This window comes from Dendrobates tinctorius, unplaced genomic scaffold, assembly GCF_039654945.1.
Source record: "Dendrobates tinctorius isolate UK_male_01 unplaced genomic scaffold, ASM3965494v1 ptg000144l, whole genome shotgun sequence".
Lineage (NCBI taxonomy): Eukaryota > Metazoa > Chordata > Amphibia > Anura > Dendrobatidae > Dendrobates > Dendrobates tinctorius.
Genome location: NW_027361811.1, coordinates 10,216,706 through 10,236,729, shown reverse-complemented (window position 1 = coordinate 10,236,729; position 20,024 = coordinate 10,216,706). Strand labels below are relative to the sequence as shown.

General features: G+C 47.6%; 1 protein-coding gene across 5 annotated transcripts in view; it reads right to left on the bottom strand.

Annotated features, from left to right (window-relative positions):
- Window positions 1–20,024, bottom strand: part of SLC28A3 (solute carrier family 28 member 3) — a 189,632-nt gene that overhangs the window by 50,863 nt on the left and 118,745 nt on the right. For all 5 annotated transcript variants that reach the window (XR_012220370.1, XR_012220372.1, XR_012220371.1 and 2 more), the window contains exons 8-9: window positions 15,416–15,493; window positions 14,848–14,928 (exon numbers count right to left, since the gene is read on the bottom strand). Coding sequence is in view for 1 of the 5 variants with exons in the window: in XM_073546016.1 (XP_073402117.1) it covers window positions 14,848–14,928; window positions 15,416–15,493 (159 nt within the window). In the remaining 4 variants the exon portion in view is untranslated. The remainder of the gene's footprint in view (window positions 1–14,847; window positions 14,929–15,415; window positions 15,494–20,024) is intronic.

Sequence of the window (20,024 nt, the reverse complement as noted above, 5' to 3'; positions counted from 1 at the left end):
GTCCACATTCCCACTACTAGTAATGGGAATGTGGACAGAGCAGGAGACATTGCCGGACACACATCAGGGGATCAACTGACGTGGCTGAGCCCCAGTTACACAGGAACAAGTGTGGATTGTGCAGACGCCACTTCAGAGCAGCAACTGGCGAGGTTGGAGGCCAGGGGAAATGCAAGAGACAGTGGAGCCAGAGACCTAAGTGGAGCACGGTTAAAAATCAGTAGTAGTGTGACTGTGTAGGCAGCAGGAGACTTTGCCATCCACACAGCAGGGGAGCAGCTGGCGTTACTGAACCCCACTGACACAGGAGCTAGTGTTTCTCTCTGTGCAGACGACACTTCCGAGCAACAACTGGCTGTGCTGAAGTCCAGGATCAATCATGGAGCAGGATGAGGCCTACTTGGAGCGAGTAGAAAGTAAGATGTAGTGTGATTTTGGAGGCAGCAGGAGACTTTGTCGTCCACACAGCAGTGGAGCAGCTGGCATTGCTGAACCCCACTAACACTAGAGCATGAGTTTTTCTATGTGCAGGCGGCACTTCCGAGCAACAACTGGCTGTGTTGAAGCCCAGGATCAATCATGGAGCAGGCTGAGGCCTACTTGGAGAAAGTAGAAAGTAATATGTAGTGTGATTTTGGAGGCAGCAGGAGACTTTGTCGTCCACACAGCAGAGGAGCAGCTGGCGTTACTGAACCCCACTAACACTAGAGCATGTGTTTTTCTCTGTGCAGACGACACTTCCGAACAACAACTGGCTGTTCTGAAGTCCAGGATCAATCATGGAGCAGGATGAGGCCTAGTTGGAGCGAATAGAAAGTAAGATGTAGTGTGATTTTGGAGGCAGCAGGAGACTTTGTCGTCCACACAGCAGGGGAGCAGCTGGCGTTGCTGAACCCCACTAACACTAGAGCATGTGTTTTTCTATGTGCAGACGGCACTTCCGAGCAACAACTGGCTGTGTTGAAGCCCAGGATCAATCATGGAGCAGGCTGAGGCCTACTTGGAGCGAGTAGAAAGTAAGATGTAGTGTGATTTTGGAGGCAGCAGGAGACTTTGTCGTCCACATAGCAGGGGAGCAGCTGGCGTTACTGAACCCCACTAACACTAGAGCATGTCTTTTTCTCTGTGCAGACAGCACTTCCGAGCAACAACTGGCTGTGTTGAAGCCCAGGATCAATCATGGAGCAGGCTGAGGCCTACTTGAAGCAAGTTTTATATCGGTTGTACACTACTACTGATTGTAACCGTGCTCCACCTAGGCCTCTGGCTCCACTGTCTCTAGTATTTCCCCCCGGCCTCCAACCCCGCCAGTTGCTGCTCAGAAGTGGCGTCTGCACAATCCACACTTGTTCCTGGGTTATAGGGGCTCAGTCACGTCAGTTGATCCCCTGATGTGTGTCCGGCAAGGTCTCCTGCTCTGTCCACATTCCCACTACTAGTAATGGGAATGTGGACAGAGCAGGAGACATTGCCGGACACACATCAGGGGATCAACTGACGTGGCTGAGCCCCAGTAACACAGGAACAAGTGTGGATTGTGCAGACGCCACTTCAGAGCAGCAACTGGCGAGGTTGGAGGCCAGGGGAAATGCAAGAGACAGTGGAGCCAGAGACCTAAGTGGAGCACAGTTAAAAATCAGTAGTAGTGTGACTGTGTAGGCAGCAGGAGACTTTGCCATCCACACAGCAGGGGAGCAGCTGGCGTTACTGAACCCCACTGACACAGGAGCTAGTGTGTTTTTCTCTGTGAAGACAGCACTTCTGAACACCAACTGGCTTTGTTGGAGCCCAGGATCAAGCATGGAGCAGGCTGAGGCCTGATGGTTTGTGAATGTGGAGGCAGCAGGAGACTTTGTCGTCCACACAGCAGGGGAACAGTTGACGTTACTGAACCCCACTAACACAGAAGCTTGTGTGTTTTTCTCTGTGAAGACGGCACTTCTGAACACCAACTGGCGTTGTTGGAGCCCAAGATCAAGCATGGAGCAGGCTGAGGCCTGATGGTTTGTGAATGTGGAGGCAGCAGGAGACTTTGTCGTCCACACAGCAGGGGAACAGCTGACGTTACTGAACCCCACTAACACAGGAGCTAGTGTGTTTTTCTCTGTGAAGAGGGCACTTCTGGACACCAACTGGAGTTGTTGGAGCCCAGGATCAAGCATGGAGCAGGCTGAGGCCTGATGGTTTGTGAATGTGGAGGCAGCAGGAAACTTTGTCATCCACACAGCAGGGGAACAGCTGACGTTACTGAACCCCACTAACACAGAAGCTAGTGTGTTTTTCTCTGTGAAGACGGCACTGTCACTTCGGACGCTATTCACACCACAGCGTCCGGCAGGCAGCGGTAGTTCCATCTCTGTCCACTATAGCCTCAGTGGCGCCGGCTTGATTTTACTCAGGTTATCTGGGGTTAATCTAGCTGGAAATGAGGTGGGATGTTTGGTCACGCCCACAGTCTTTAAATAGTCGTGCTGGCCTGTGGGCATCGCCGATTATAGCTTGTGTTTTATGCCAAGTGGTTCCGGTCTGGAGAGGAGGTGTTGGAGAGAGAAATTCATTTCTGGTGGTGTATGATCCGTTGTTACCTTTTCGCCTTCCTATATTTGTGCTTTGTTTCGCCCTGTTCACATTACAGTATTGTCCTGTGTGTTTGCGGCGCGGTGTGGTTTAAGTTCTCCCTGTCTGTCATTACTGTGTGGGCTTTTGTGGTTTGACAACTCACTGGGTGGAGGGTGGAGGGTTCAGCTTAGGGCTGAGCAGGAGATAAGGAAAGGCTGGAGGCTCAGGCATTTGCACCATTAGCAAAAACCCTGGGTTGAGGGTCAGACAGGGTTTTCCCTAGTTTGAGGGACTCCGCAGGGGCCCCAGGTATTTCAGCCTCCTTTGACCTAAGCCCCGCATAACATTATAATTGGCCCAACCTTTTTCCATGGATTCCATGACTTCCATAAACCGCCAGTTGGCGGCACTGTCCTTACAGGTCACCAAGTTGAAGGGGGCAGTTCAGCAGCAGGGCCTGGTTGTAGCTAATGTGCAAGCGGCTTCTGCTGGTGCAGGTGCAGAGCCTAAGATTCCGCTGCCTGAACGATTTTCTGGGGAACGCAGCAAATTTGTCATCTTTCGGGAGGCCTGCAAGTTATACTTTTGCATGCGCCCGGTCTCCTCAGGTAATGAGGCTCAGCGGGTGGGTCTGGTGTTATCATTACTGAGTGGGGACCCTCGAGCATGGGCGTTTTCCTTACCAGCCGACTCTGCTACGTTTCATTCGGTTGAGAATGTTTTTTCAGCACTCGGGCTCATTTATGGTGATCCCGACAGATTGGCTTTGGCGGAATCTAAAATCCGCGCCCTCCGTCAGGGAGAATGTATGGCGGAAGACTATTGTTCAGAATTTCGCCGTTGGGCAGTAGACACACAGTGGAACGACCCAGCTCTGCGGAGTCAGTTTATTCATGGGGTTTCAGAAAGAGTTAAACAGGCCCTCCTGATGTATTATTATTATTATTATTTATTGTTATAGCGCCATTTATTCCATGGCGCTTTACATGTGAGGGGGGTATACATAAAAACAAGTACAATAGTCTTAAACAATACAAGTCATAACTGGTACAGGAGGAGAGAGGACCCTGCCCATGTATGAGACTCCTGCATCATTAGAGTCTGCCATGAGTTTGGTTATTCGCATTGATCGCCGTTTGCGTCAAGGGGCGCAGGAGACGCTGCCCCTGGGGGAAAGCAGGGGTGCAAGTGTGGTTGCTGCAGGTGAGCCCACGGAACCTATGGAAATCGCTGGGGTATCACATGTGCAGCGTCGCGTTCCTGGGTTCAGGAAGCATGGAGCATGTTTTTACTGTGGTAAAAGAGATCATTATGTAAATGCTTGTCCTGTGCTATCAAAGAAAGTCGTACCGGCGGAAAACTGGTAAGCTCAGAGGGTATGGAGGAGGCCCAACTGAGCGTATGCATATCCTCCATGATGGTATCTCAATGTATGCTCCCTGCCAGGGTTATTATGTGGGCAGAGAGCTACCCATATCAGTGTTTGTGGATAGCGGTTCCACCACCAATCTCATGGATGAGGAGTTTGCACGCATGGCAGGTTTTAAGATCGAAAAACTCCCTCATCCTATTCGCGTGGTTACCATTAATGCCGCTCCCCTCCCACAGGGGGAGATTACGGAGTTTGTAGCTAAGGTTAAACTCCACATTGGGGTCCTACATTCTGAGTGGGTTACATGTAGGGTACTCAATAATCTCCCAGCACAAATGGTCCTGGGTTTCCCATGGTTGTCCAAGCAAAACCCGGTGATTGACTGGAGAACCCAGGACATAGTCCAGTGGAGCGGTTTCTGCCAGGAAAATTGCTTGGCCACATGTGTGTCCACCGTGAAGTCCAGCCTTCCGGAGGTATTGCTGGATTTTGCGGACGTATTCTCTGAGAGGGGTTGCTCAGAACTACCTCCACATCGAGCCTATGACTGTGAGATTAGGTTAAAACCCGGGGCTAAATTGCCAAAGGCGAGGATGTTTAGTATTTCTGGTCCGGAGAGACAAGCTCTTAAAGACTACATCGCGTAGAGTTTAAGTAAAGGGCACATCCGGCCTTCATCCTCACCTGTAGCAGCGGGGTTTTTCTTCATTAAGAAAAAAGATGGGGGTTACGCCCGTGTCTGGATTTCCGGGAGTTAAACCAGATTACGGTCCATGATCCCTACCCGATGCCTCTGATCCCTGATTTGTTCAACCAGGTGGCTGGTGCGAAGTGGTTTTCCAAAAGGGGGGCATATAACATCATAAGGGTCCGTCAGGGGGATGAGTGGAAGACGGCATTTAATACCCCTGAGGGTCATTTTGAAAGCCTAGTTATGCCATTTGGGTTGACAACCGCGCCTGCTGCTTTCCAACATTTCATAAATGATGTATTCGCTCATGTGCTGGGGAAATTTGTGATTGTGTACCTGGATGATATCCTCATTTATTCGAGCGACCAGGACACTCATTTAGAGCATGTAAGGCAGGTGTTACAGTTGCTCCGTGAGAATAAGCTTTATGCTAAGCTTGAAAAACGCGTATTTTTTGTTCAGGAGTTGCCTTTTTTGGGATATATTGTATCCGCCGCAGGGTTTAAAATGGACGCCGCGAAGGTGCAAGCAGTGCTGCGATGGGAACGGCCTGATAATCTAAAAGCGCTCCAACGGTTCCTTGGGTTTGCCAACTATTATAGGAAGTTTATTAAGAATTTCTCTACTATAGCCAAACCGCTCACGGACATGACGAAAAAAGGTACCAATCTCGCTATCTGGTCTGAGGATGCGGTGCGTGCATTTGAGCTTCTGAAGAACCGTTTTGCTTCAGCCCCCATTCTGGTGCAACCGGACGTATCTAAACCTTTTACGGTGGAGGTCGATGCGTCTGAGGTGGGAGTGGGGGCAGTACTGTCACAGGGCTCGTCCTTGAGCAATATGCGTCCATGCGCCTACTTCTCCAAGAAGCTGTCGCCTGCCGAACGGAATTACGACATCGGCAACAGGGAGTTGTTGGCCATCAAATTGGCTTTTGAGGAATGGCGACACTTCCTGGAGGGGGCGGCCCACCAGGTCACAGTCATCACCGACCATAAAAACCTGCTCTATCTGGAGTCGGCCAAGCGTCTGTCTCCCAGGCAGGATCGCTGGGCATTGTTTTTTACACGTTTTAACTTTCTGGTGACTTACCGTCCTGGGGCTAAAAACACCAAGGCGGATGCCTTGTCCAGGTGTTTTCCGGGGGGAGAACCTCGGGAAGATCCGGTACCCATCCTCCAGGAAGGTGTAGTGGTTTCGGCTCTCACGACTGGGGTAGAGGCGGAGATTGCCGAGGCCCAGGAGGAGGTACCGCCAGGACTTCCCGCTAATAAGTCGTTCGTACCCCTTCATCTTCGTCTTAAAGTGTTGGGGGAACACCACGACTCTGTCCTGGCCGGTCATCCAGGGGATAGGGGCACCTTGGAACTGGTATCGCGCCGCTTCTGGTGGCCAAAAATCCGGCAGGACGTGGTCTCGTACGTGACAGCTTGCATCACGTGCGCCAGGGCCAAGTCGCCCAGAACCCGTCCTGCTGGCACTCTACAGCCTCTGGGGATACCTAGTAGGCCATGGACAGAAATCTCCATGGACTTTATCACGGACTTGCCTGCCTCGGCGTGGAACATGGTCATCCTGGTGGTGGTTGATCGATTTTCGAAGATGGCGCATTTTGTGTCATTGCCTTCCTTGCCCAACGCGAAGACGTTGGCTCAGGTCTTTGTGCAGGAGGTAGTCAGACTGCACGGAGTTCCGTCGGACATAGTGTCTGATAGGGGTACCCAGTTTGTGGCGAAGTTTTGGAAAGCTTTTTGCTCACGATTGGGGATCAAGTTGTCTCATTCATCGGCGTTTCATCCACAGTCAAATGGTCAAAGTGAGCGCATGAACCAAAATCTGGAGCAGTATTTGCGATGTTTTGTGTCTGACAACCAAGAGGAGTGGTCGACGTTCCTTCCCTTGGCCGAGTTCGCATTAAATAATCACCGCCAAGAATCATCGGGAGAGCCTCCGTTCTTTTGTGTTTATGGGCACCATCCTCAATTTTGTACCTTGCGTCAGGGGGGCTCTGGGGGCGTCCCAGAGGAGGACCGGTTAGGAGTTCAACTATCATCGGTCTGGAGGAGTGTGAAACAGCGATTGCTGAGCATGAGTGCAAGGTACAAACGTGTGGCTGACACTAGACGCGTGCCAGGTCCGGACCTGTGTGTGGGTGATTGGGTGTGGTTAGCTACTAAAAACATAAAACTCAAAATTCCATCATTGAAATTGGGTCCAATTTCAATTATTGTTTATTGGCCCTTTTAAGATTGCTGCCATCATTAACCCGGTTGCTTATCGGTTGGAACTTCATGCGGTATACAGGATACACAACGTGTTTCACAGGGCTTTATTGAAAAAGGTGGTAGGCTCTGTGGACACGACGCCGAGGCCACCTCCAGTCATGGTGGATGGCGATTTAGAGTTTGAAGTCTCCAAGGTGGTGGACTCTCGAGTACTGCGCCGTTCACTTCAGTATTTGGTAGACTGGCGGGGGTATGGTCCGGAGGAGAGGTCTTGGGTACCAGCCTCTGACATACATGCGGATCTGCTGATCAGTTCCTTTCACCGCCGTCATCCGGACAAGCCGGGTCCTATGAGTCTTGAGGGCCCTGGGGTCCCTCTTAGAAGACGGGGTACTATCACGTCGGACGCTATTCACACCACAGTGTCCGGCAGGCAGCGGTAGTTCCATCTCCGTCCACTATAGCCTCAGTGGCGCCGGCTTGATTTTACTCAGGTTATCTGGGGTTAATCTAGCTGGAAATCAGGTGGGATGTTTGGTCATGCCCACGGTCTTTAAATAGTCGTGCTGGCCTGTGGGCGTCGCCGATTATAGCTTGTGTTTTATGCCAAGTGGTCCCGGTCTGGAGAGGAGGTGTTGGAGAGAGAAATTCATATCTGGTGGCGTATGATCCGTTGTTACCTTTTCGCCTTCCTATATTTGTGCTTTGTTTTACCCTGTTCACATTACAGTATTGTCCTGTGTGTTTGCGGCGCGGTGTGGTTTAAGTTCTCACTGTCTGTCATTACTGTGTGGGCTTTTGTGGTTTGACAACTCACTGGGTGGAGGGTGGAGGGTTCAGCTTAGGGCTGAGCAGGAGATAAGGAAAGGTTGGAGGCTCAGGCATTTGCACCATTAGCAAAAACCCTGGGTTGAGGGTCAGACAGGGTTTTCCCTAGTTTGAGGGACTCCGCAGGGGCCCCGGGTATTTCAGCCTCCTTTGACCTAAGCCCCGCATAACAGGCACTTCTGAACACCAACTGGCGTTGTTGGAGCCCAGGATCAAGCATGGAGCAGGCTGAGGCCTGATGTTTTTTGCGTGTGGAGGCAGCAGAAGACATTGCCGTCCACACAGCAGGGGAACAGCTGACGTTACTGAACCCCACTACCACAGGAGCTAGTGTGTTTTTCTCTGTGAAGACGGTACTTCTGAACACCAACTGGCGTTGTTGGAGCCCAGGATCAAGCATGGAGCAGGCTGAGGCTGGATGGTTTGTGAATGTGGAGGCAGCAGGAGACTTTGTTGTCCACACAGCAGGGGAACAGCTGATGTTACTGAACCCCACTAACACAGAAGCTAGTGTGTTTTTCTCTGTGAAGACGGTACTTCTGAACACCAACTGGCATTGTTAGAGCCCAGGATCAAGCATGGAGCAGGCTGAGGCCTGATGGTTTGTGAATGTGGAGGCAGCAGGAGACTTTGTCGTCCACACAGCAGGGGAACAGCTGACGTTACTGAACCCCACTAACACAGGAGCTAGTGTGTTTTTCTCTGTGAAGACGACACTTCTGAACACCAACTGGCGTTGTTGGAGCCCAGGATCAATCATGCAGCAGGCGGAGGCCAACTTGCAGCAAGTTTTATAGAGGTTGTAGATTACTACTGATTGTAACCTTGCTCCACTATGGCCTCTGGCTCCACTGTCTTCTCTAGTATTTCCCCTGGCCTCCAACCCAGCCAGTTGCTGCTCTGAAGTGGCGTCTGCACAATCCACACTTGTTCCTGTGTTCCTGGGGCTCAGTCACGTCAGAGCACTACTAGTAATGGAAATGTGGACAGAGCAGGAGACATTGCCGGACACACATCAGGGGATCAACTGACGTGACTGAGCCCCAGGAACACTGGAACAAGTGTGGATTGTGCAGCTGCCACTTCAGAGCAGCAACTGGCTGGGTTGGAGGCCAGGGGAAATACTAGAGACAGTGGAGCCAGAGGCCTAAGTGGAGCACGGTTAAAAATCAGTAGTAGTTCGATTGTGGAGGGAGCAGGAGACTTTGCCGTCCACACAGCAGGGGAGCAGATGGCGTTACTGAACCCCACTAACACAGAAGCTTGTGTTTTTCTCTGTCCAGACGGCACTTCTGAGCGACAACTGGCTGTGTTGAAGCCCAGGGATTACAGTTCAGGTGGTAGAAACATGAACACAACAGGAGACCTGGATACTGTTGCCAACCAATTATTTATTCTGGTAGAGGACTGGAAAATTCTGGCGAGATCCAGGCCTTGTTCATTTTCAGAAAAGTAAGCCGGTCAACGTTATCGGAGGATAGTCGCGTGCGACCGTCTGTTAGTACACCACCTGCGGCACTAAAGACGCGTACCGATAATACACTTGCAGCAGGGCAAGCCAGCACCTCCAATGCATACTGGCTAAGCTCTGGCCATGTATCCAGCTTTGAGACCCAAAACTTGAAGGGGGAAGAGCCATCTGGGAGTACACTGACAGGGCAAGACATGTAGTCTGTCACCATCTGACAGAAACATTGCCTCCTGCTGACTGGAGCCATCTGTGATGGTGTAGACATTTGTGGCGGACACACAAAACTTTGCCACATTTGGGCCATAGTGATCTTGCCTTGTGCTGAGGCGCTGCCTCTGGTCCCTCTTTGTGCCGAGCTTCCTCCACTGCCTCGACGCACAGAGCTGCTTTGTAAAGCACTAGCAGCTCTGCTGTCGGCTGGAATGGAGAACATGATGGACTGCACCAGTGTGTCTTGGTACTCCCGCAGTTTACGCTCCCGGTTCAACGGTGGTATGAGGCTTTGTAAGTTGTCCCGGTAGCGAGGATCTAGGAGGGAGTACACCCAATAATCAGTCGTGTTGAGAATGTGGGCGATGCGGCGGTCATTTCTCAGGCACTGCAGCATGAAATCAACCATGTGCTGCAGACTCCCAACTGCCAAAGAAACGCTGTCCCCTGCTTGAGTCGTCATCTCTGCCTGCTCTGCATCACCCCACCCTCGCTGTACATACTGACTAGAGCATTGTGTACCTCCCTCTTCTGGAGAGATGTCTTCCTCCTCCATTGACTCCTCCTCATCCTCCTCACAAAGTGTCCCCTGCCTAGGCCTTTGTGAGGAACCACGTAGCGCAGACTGTCCAGAAGCAGATGGCATTTGTGACTCATCATCCTCCACCTCTTCCAAAACCTCCTCCCTTAGTGCTTGCAGTGTTTTTTGAAGCAGGCAGATAAGGGGGACAGTCATGCTGACTAGTGCATCATCTGCACTCGCCATCTGCATGGAATCATCGAAGGCACGCAAAACGAGGCAGATGTCCTTCATAGAGGCCCACTCAGTGGTGCTGAAGTGTGACCGGCGCACAGTGCGACTTGTTTGCGCCTGATGCAGCTGGCACTCCATGACAGCTGCCTGCTGCTCACACGACTGCTCCAACATATGTAATGTTGAATTCCACCTGGTGGGTAGGTCACATATGATGCGATGTTCCGGAAGGCGTAATCGGCACTGCAGAGCAGCAAGGCGCGATCTTGCCGTGCTGGAACGCCGCAAGTGAGCGCACTCTATGCGGACTTTGTGCAGCAGTGCATCAAGATCTGGATAGTCCCTCAGAAAGCTCTGCATGACCAAGTTCAGCACATGTGACAGACATGGGATGTGAGTGAGGTTGCCTAGGCCAAAAGCTGCCACCAGATTTTGGCCATTGTCACACACTACCAAGCCCCGCTGGAGATTCGCTGGCACAAACCACACGTCGCTCTCCTGCTTGTTGGCATTCCAGAGCTCCTGCGCTGTGTGGCTTCGATTCCCCAAAGAAATTAATTAGAGTACGGCCTGTTGACGGCTGTGCTCATATCAGTCGTAACAGGCTCCTGCAGCGCTGTTTCTGAGGAACTTGAGTAGGAGGAGGAGTCAATGTGTAGAGACTGGATTCCTGCAATCCGTGGAGTTGGCAGAACACGTACAGCACCACTCTCCAGATCTGTACCCGGCTCCACAACATTGACCCAATGGGCAGTGAGGGAAAGGAATCATCCCTGTCCATGGTTACTGGTCCACGCATCGGTGGTCAGGTGGACCTTGCTACTGATGGCGTTTAGTAGCACATGTTTTATTTTTCCCTCCACATGTTTTTGCAGAGCAGTGACGGCTTGCCTGCTGAAATAAAAGCGGCTGGGCATGGTGTATTGTGGGACTGCCAATGCCATGAAGTTCCGGAAGGTGTCAGTCTCCACCAGCCTGAATGAGAGCATTTCAAGGGCCAGTAGTTTGGCAATGCCAGCATTCAGAGCCTGTACTCGGGGATGGTTTGCCCAGTATGGCCGCCTTTTATCCCATGCCTGTGCTACCGATGGCTGTAGAGTGGCCTGGGAGTGTGAGGATGACTGGGAACGTGGTGCTGTGGGTGGAATGTCACTGGGTCTCCGGACAACAGTGCCAGAGGTTCTTCCTTGGCGATCCTGTGAGGAAGCTGAACCAGCTGTGTGTGAGCAGGAGGAAGAGGCCCCATCACGAGCTGAAGAGGTGGTAGGTGGTGCTGTACGTTGGCCTACGTCTTCAGTGTGTCTGTGTAACTCCACCTCGTGCTTGGTCCGCACATGTTTCCACATATTTGTGGTATTGAGGTTGCTGAAATTTTTCCCTCTTTTAACTTTCTGATGACACAGCTTGCATTTGACAAAGCAAATGTCATCTGCAACTGTGTCAAAATAGGACCACGCACTGCAAGTCTTGGGAGCGCCCGTTTTGGCTTTTGAAAGAGGAATGCTCCTAACGGGTGCCAAAGTGGAGGCTACAGGCAACCAAGTCTGCCCCCTCCCTCTCCCTCCTGTTTTGGCCGTTCGGGAAATCTCTTCCTCAGAGCTGCTCCCACCACCTTCCTGTTCCTCACGCCATGATGGGTCAAGGACCTCATCATCTACACTCCCCTCTTCAAACACCTGCTTCTCCTGGGTTGTCTCGCCAGCACCGTACGCAACAGAAAGTGGCACCTGAGTCTCGTCATCATCTGATGCGTACTGAGGTGTGCTGACCATAGGCACTGGCCCACCCGCCTCTTCAGATTCAGAGGGACAAAGACGTTGCGCATCACTGCATACTCCCTCTTCTTCACATTCTTGAATGCTGCTTTGCTAGCCCCCTCTTTCCAAGCCAACAGATTCAGAGAACAGAAGTAGAGACTGTGATGGCTCCTGTCCATGTCTCTCTGACTGCCGGGGCACTTTGGCAGGTGGTGAAGAGACAGATGGTTGCTCTTCAGTGCTCTGGCCCTGAGAGGACGTGGAAGTCATTGAAGTCGATGCGTTAGCTGCCATCCATCCGACAACGGCTTCAATTTGTTCCTCCCGCAGCAGTGGGGTATGGCGAGGTCCTACAAAGCTGCGCATAAAGGATTGTTGCCTGGTAAAACTGGGGGATGCTGACTCACTGGTGCCAGCAGCAGTCACAGAATCCCCACGTCCTCTCCCTGCAGAATCCCCACGTCCTCTCCCTGCAGAATCCCCACGTCCTCTCCCTGCTGAAACTCCACGCCCACATGCCTTACTCCCTGCCTTCTTCATCTTGGTAGACTGATAAAGATAGGCAGAAAAGTACAAAGGGGGGGCTTAGTGTGCTTATTCCTGAACAGCTGGTAATAGGTATAAGAAATACTAATTTTATGAAGTGTGTGTGGACTACACTTTAATAGGAGCTAATGTGGCCTACACAACTGTGAAATGGAGTGTTTGGTGAACTTTATTTTGTTTTGTTTTTTTTTAAAAACTAAAAGGATGTGACCAAAGATTTGAAAGCGATAGTATCACTAACTTTTTGGAGCTATTACAATGCAGAAAGGTAACGTACAATGCAAATGATGAGGCTCCAAAAAATAGGGTAATACTAATCTGGCTGCAGATGAAGGGCACAAGCCAGAAAAAAGGCTCCTCTATCTCCTCCTATATAGTGTTTGCAACCAACCAATGTAGATGGATACGGATGGATGCACGCTAATAGGAGAATAAAAAATGAGCTGCAATAAAAGAAAAATATGTGTGAGGCAGTGACGCACGCTGAGCGGCCTACAACCAGACGTAGCTGAAGGACACACTACTCAGCGTGAGCTGCACTCACACACAGTCAGAGACCTCTCAGACAGCCGTGAACAGTGCAGCAAACTGGGCACTAGCACTGAAAGGCTGCAGAGAGGCTCCGCTGTCTACTCCTATAGTGTTTGCAACCAACGTATATGGATACGGATGGATGCACAGTGCACACTAATAGGAGAATGAAAAATGAGCAGCAAAAAATGAAAAATATGTATGAGGCAGTGACACGCTGAGCATCCTACAACCAGACGTGGCTGCAGGACACACTACTCAGCGTGAGCTGCACTCACACAGACCTTGCAGACAGCTGTGAACACTGCTGCAAGGCAAAAGAAAGCTACACTTATTGAGAATGTAGCCTGGGTAAAGCACAATGTGATTTGTAAAATTGCTCTCTAACTGTCCCTCACAGTCTTGAACAGCAGCCTGTCCCTAACTGAATTCACAGCAGAGTGAACCAGAAATGGCGGCTGCTGCGGCTTTTATAGTGCATCATGACATCATTTCAGCAGCCAATCATAGCCATGCCATTAGTTAACATGCCTACATGCCTAACAGGATGTGCCCACACTTCTGAGGATTGTCATTGGCTGAATCAAATCAAACTGGCTCATAGCATTATGGGAACTTCTGATTCCGGTATTCGATATGCTAAAAGTATCGGAACTCAGTATCGGAATTCCGATACAGTGAATATTGGCCGATACCCGATACTTGCGGTATCGGAATGCTCAACACTACTCTTAAAGTGTTCAAATTTGCATGAAGCCACAAATTTCAGAAAATATGACTTCATCCTTTCATCTCTAGTTGGGACTATTTGTTCAGCTGTAATAATGTTAAAGTTACTGTTTTGCAGCGTTTTTACCCCTGAAGACAACAATCACCTTATATGTATTGTGTTATGCGGTTTTAGATGTAATGTGAATGGTGATGTGTGTCTTATATAATGTGCTATGGTAATGTACAGCATGTACAGTAAGTAATGTAAAATGTTAATGTATAGTATGAGTAGTGCATAGTGTAGGGTAGTCACAGGATTAGATTACTGATAGGAAAGGTACTGTTTATATAGTAAGTGGGTTACCAATGGTATAGGATGTAAGATCAGGCCAATAGGTTTAATCTATAGGATAGCACATAGTTAATGATAGCATTAGCCCAGTGTGTCAGAACTATTGTTAATAAAATGTGGTCACTTCCTGATAGTGAAGGAGATAGAGAAGTGCAGTGACAAGTCCAAGTTCAAGTCCAGTGGGCTACTAAGTCAGCATGTGTCTACCATTCGAGGCAGTGGGATGCCATAATAAAATCCTGAGGGTACTCTCCTGTTGCGTCTGGAGCCCAAGGTCTGACATAGGGGCTGCCAGGCACATTGTGTCCTTTGGCATACAAAGAAACATTGAAAGAGACCCGCAAGGTAATGGATCCCGGGTGCACTGCCAAATGGGAAGGGAGGTCCCATGGGGCTAACAGAGCCAGTGTGCAAAGAGATGCTCAAGGAGGAACAAATAATAGGGCTGAAGATGTGTTGTGCTGACAAAGTAAGGATTATGAAGTGCTGTGCCCTATACCATGTATTACCACTTGATGAACCAGAACTGACTAGTAAACGTTTGATTGTTGCAAAGAACTTGGTGTGCCCTGAATTGCATGTGGCGGCTTCTGAGTGTGGAGGCCTGGAGACAGCGTAGGTCTGCGGCCTAAAAGCAAGAGGGATTCCCCCCACACCCTACAGCACACTGGGACACCGTTTGTTTGTAAAGTGCTAGAGCGTAACCGGACAGCAGCTCAGTTATGACTACTGCTCTTGCGCTCTTTACACAGCTATATTGTATATTTACATTATATCTATAACATGTAAATGGAAACATCACTAAAAAAGAGAAAAGGCAAAAAAAAATAGAATATTTACCTTTTTAATTAACCACTGCATAAAACCGAGGTAGTAAAGCATTGACATGACGGTGCTGAAGAATATCACAATTGGTAGGACCTGCGTGATACAAGAGAAAAGATTCACTTGACAATTTCATTCACCTAGAATCTCTGACGTAGCACTTCTATGAATATACCACTCCTTTGCCCTGAATCTGAGATTAGTTAGTAAAATCCTTGACAGATGCAAAAAGGGTTTAGGTGCCTGAATAGACTCAGTAATCCTATATTTTAGAGCATTGGTTGTAGTTCCAGCTTGTTGTCTTCAAAAAATTTCCCAATGACATATAGAACATAGAATAATAGAAGCTATAAGAGATCTAAAGGTTGGTTGGTTCATTATAATGTTTGAACATATCTTGACCTACAATCTAGGGGAAGGGTATAAAATAAATGTATGCTGTCGCTGTCCTTCTGTTCTTCCTTTTGGTACAGTGTAAGAAAGTTTTTCAACCTAGCTGAAATGACAGCCAGCATTTATTGGTTCAGAGTATGTACCTCAAATAATTATTTAAGCAGAATTTATCAACCTCTTTAGGGCTCACCTTAAAAGCGAAAAAGTGGTCAACATACTTTTCTCCAAACACAAACTTTGAGCCAGTGTCTGAGTATTCCAGGAAAGTCTGAAACAAATGAATACAGTTTAGTTACTGGTCTCAACTACATTTACATGTCCTTCTTTAGAATCCTACTGATGTTAGTATGACATGTATAGTACTGAGCTTTGAAAACTGTGTCCTCTAAAACCATTCATACAAAATTTGTTCAAATGCTTACAGATAATTCGCTAGTGAAAACGAATTATCACCTTTCCATGGGAGAGGTGATAACATAATGATCATGAAGTCCGACTTCTGGGACACATACCGATTGTTAGAACAAGGAATTTTTATCCCCATTAGAATTTAGCACAACATGCCTCTATTCTTTCTCTATAGGGCTTCCAGAATAAGCCGAGAGTGCAGCTTGTCAGCCCCTTAGAGAATGAATAGAGCAATGGTCAAGAATGCACACAGCCACTCAATTCTAAGAGGGGTTAAAAGTTTCCCATTATGTTGTTCTGTGCAGTTCCAAGCAGTCAGACTCTAGGAATGTGGACTGTCTTACCCTGTCATTAGTCCTGAAGACCACAGACGTGCTATATGAATATCATCATGCGGTTTTATATGTACAGGGTGAGCCATTTATAAGGATACATCTAAATAAAATGGGAATGGTTGGTGACCCAGATCAACGCGCTGAATTTGCAGAATGGGCAAAACAAAAATTGGAACAGGACCCTCAGTTTGCACAGAACATTATGTTCAGTTATGAGGCAAACTTTTTTGGGTTTGCCATTTCTATGGAGACACCTAAATAAAATGGGAATGGTGACAATTTTCTTGCGTAGGGTGTCTTGCATTGAAATCTGCTGCAATGACACGGGTACTGCGTTCACCAGACATCAACACAATTTCTATCCGCTCCTCATGTGTTAACCTCTGTGACATGTCAATGGCTGTAAACAAAGAGAAACTTGTAAATAACTCATGAAAGAATAAAGCTACGTTAAAACCAAGCACACCATTGTTTTTCTTGTGAAATTCTTAATAAGTTTGATGTGTCACATGACCCTCTTCCCATTGGAAAAAATAAAGTTGGATCCATAATGGCCGACTTCAAAATGGCCACCATGGTCACCACCCATCTTGAAAAGTTTCTCCCTCCCATATACTAATGTGCCATAAACAGGAAGTTGATATCACCAACCATTCCCATTTTATTTAGGTGTATCCATATAAATGGCCCACCCTGTAGAAGCAACATTCATCTAATTTAATGTATTATGTCGATGCAGTGTATAAGCTCTTAATGCATAATGTAAGTATAGTGTAATGATAAGCTTAGCACAGCATAGGATATAGAATAAGGACAATAGGTTTAGCATACAAGCTAGAAAATGGTTAAGGATAAATCCACCTCAGTGGGTGAGCACTAGTGTCAGTTAAAAGGGGGGCACTTACTGGTTGGTGGGAGTTCAATGTCAGTTAGTGAAGTGTATAGTGGAGTACAAGTTCAGGTGGGGTGGATTGCTAGGGGCAGTATGGGCCAACTGAGGCAGTGGAAGGCGAAATGGAGTCCCATGATGCACATTCTAACAACGTCTGGGGCCTAGGGCTTGGGCCAGGTATTATGGAGTGGGCCTGGTCTTCTGATATCACGAGGTTGGCGCACATGGAATTACGTGGGGGGCAGGTGGTCAGTCCCTGGTGCAATGTCGGAGTGGACAACGAATCCCTGAGGCTGATGGAGATAGCAGGTTTGGGGGTTATCCAGAATGAACGGGTGACAGGACTGAAGAGGAGTTGTACTAAGGGGGAAGGAAGTGTGAATTGCTGGGCCCTATCCCACTTGTGCCCAGCAGATGAACTTGGAATGTTTAGTAAAAGTTCGACTTTTTCAAAGAACTTGGTGTCCCATGCATTGTGTGTGGCGACTCTTGAGGATGGAAGCCTGGAGCCAGTAGGGGCCCGTGGCCTACAAGTGTGTGTGATGCCCTCCACACCCTACAGCACACTGGAACTGGGACACACCTTGTCTTTAAAGTGCCATAGCGCAACCGGACAGCAGCTCGGTTGCTACTACCGCTCTGGGACACTTAACAAGATGCTCACAGATTAATAAGTTATTGCATATCATGCGATAGCTTGTTTTCACTGGAGAACTTCTCTAAATATTAATGCTATTCAGCGCCATTCAGAGTGAAAATAATAATAATACCGTCATGTAATATCCTATGGATTCAATAAGTAGTATTTTGTTTAATTCCTTCATCCCATACTTTTGTATCAAGATTTTTATGCTCATTTTCATTTGTAGTACCTGTCAATGAGGACGCCACTCAGAGACATATTGTCCTGTGAATTAAAAGAAATCTGTCGGCAGGATTTCACCCCCCCCAAACTATTTATATGAGCATGTAGCTCGAACAAGTTCAGCAATACCTTTACATGGCAAGTCCATTCCTCCACTACTGACAAGTCAGTGTATGAATTCATGTACAAATGTGCCGAAAAGCCTGTGGTAGATCTGAAGCCTCCATGACTCCAGCTCTATTCCCCACCCAGCGCTACCTCCCCCGGATTGACCAACAGACTCTATGCTGTGTGACGTCAGACAGGGGGCTGTCAGTTGAGGAGGCACTAGTCTGGGAGTAGAGCTGAAGTGACAGATCTAAAGGTAGTTATTCAGCCTCATTTGCATATCAATAGAAACACTGATTTTTTAGTAATGACGAATGGACTGACCATATAGAGGTATTATCCTATACTTCTCTATATGGTAATGTCAAATATATGTTCTTTAACATTTGGCATTTCGGTATGACCCAAAAGAAAATGCCCCCAAATTTAGTTTCAAATGTTCCTCCAGTGACAAAATGTTTTCAAAGAAAAGCTCAAGATCCATTATGAATAAGGTATACTGGACAAATTGCAAGACAGGATAAACGTTTATATATACGGGAAATACACAATTTGTGCAATATTAAAACATTAATGCATAAACGTGTGATGTCCAAACATAACATGATCATGTCACACAGCAAGTATGATAATGTCATAAAGGGCACTGTTGTGCACAGATTCCTTCATATTTATTAGTTTTGTATTTTTATTTTAATTTATATTTTTCCAGTGGGGATAGAAAAGCATTATGGCTAAAGTTTACAGAGCACATGTTTCAGACATAACTACTGAGCGATATCTGTAACAGGCTTCATTATCTACCTTGTGCCATTTATAATACTGCTGTCTTATGTGGCCAAAAAGCTTTTTGGGCAGCCCAGGCCTTAAGGCAGGTGTTCCCAACCTATAGCTCGGGAGACACATGTGGCTCATGGTCCCATGAATTGTGGCTCGCGACTGTCTGCCAGCTTGGTGCATTAGCTCCAGGTCTAGCAAACAGGTATGAGGAGAACATCTCAAAATTGTGATTTTTGTGAGTAGCCCTGCACAGAAGAGCAGATCTGGATGCACATTTACTGGTCTCAGTGGTTTAGAGATGATTTAGGTATGGTACGCTGGAGGATAGTACTACCTGTTAGAGGAGGTGCTCAAAGCTGGATGTGACAGTGTGCTGGGAGTTCTTGATGGGAGAACACCGAATGGGGTATTGTGGGAACTCCTGGTTCTCAGTGTACTGCTTTGGAGTGATTTCTGTTTAAAAGCTTCGGTTATCATTATACCCTTAATGGGGGCTTTGATTGACACTATTTACTTTGAGGGGGACAGGAGCAGGATGTTGCTTGTGACCTCCTATCGGAGCTGAATGTGGCTCACGACCCTCTTTCTAAGCTGAATGTAGCTCTCAAGGTCAAAAAGGTTGGGGACCGCTGCCCTATGGCATGGGTGAGACTTCTTTCTTTACACTCCCTGTAATTATTCCCCTGCTTTGTGTGTTCTCTGCATTATACTGATTAAAATATATAAAATAAATTAAAAAAAAAATTAAAAGTCCTCAACTGAAAGAGGAAATGAAAAAGTGATTTTAGATAAAGTCTGAAAACATTGTAATTAGTCACACCTACTCAGCATCCTTAAATTAAAGTAAGTCAATAAGAAACAAGCATAACTTGAAAATCTTGTTTGAATGCGCTTCTTACGATTGAATACAATATTTCGCCTGCCAGGAATATAAGTGAGGCTAAAACAATAAATCAGGTGTTCCGATTACTGGAATAGCTCGAGAATTAATATTTTCTCAGAAATGTAACTGATGATTCTGAAGACATAGGATTTGTCGGTGCTATTTCCTATGATTTTGTAATGAAGAAAGTAGAAATATTATGACAAAGTCACATTGTAAAATCATATGTGGACTAAAAATGCACTAGGTAAATAGACTAGAACAAATAATGCCCTTAAAGAGCATTAAAGGTCCACCATTACATATCAAATCCACTGAAAAGATCCTACACAAAAATCAATAATATTTGTAATTTACATGGTGTTAAAAAATAATACAGTGAAGAGTTATTACATCCTTTATAGTTAGTATGGCGAATGGACATGCATACTCAGTAACTCTGCCTACAGCCGATTCTCCTTGCAGGTCAGAAACCTATTTCTATTGGCTACTCTGCATTTGGCTACAGGATCAGTAAGCAGAGAACAG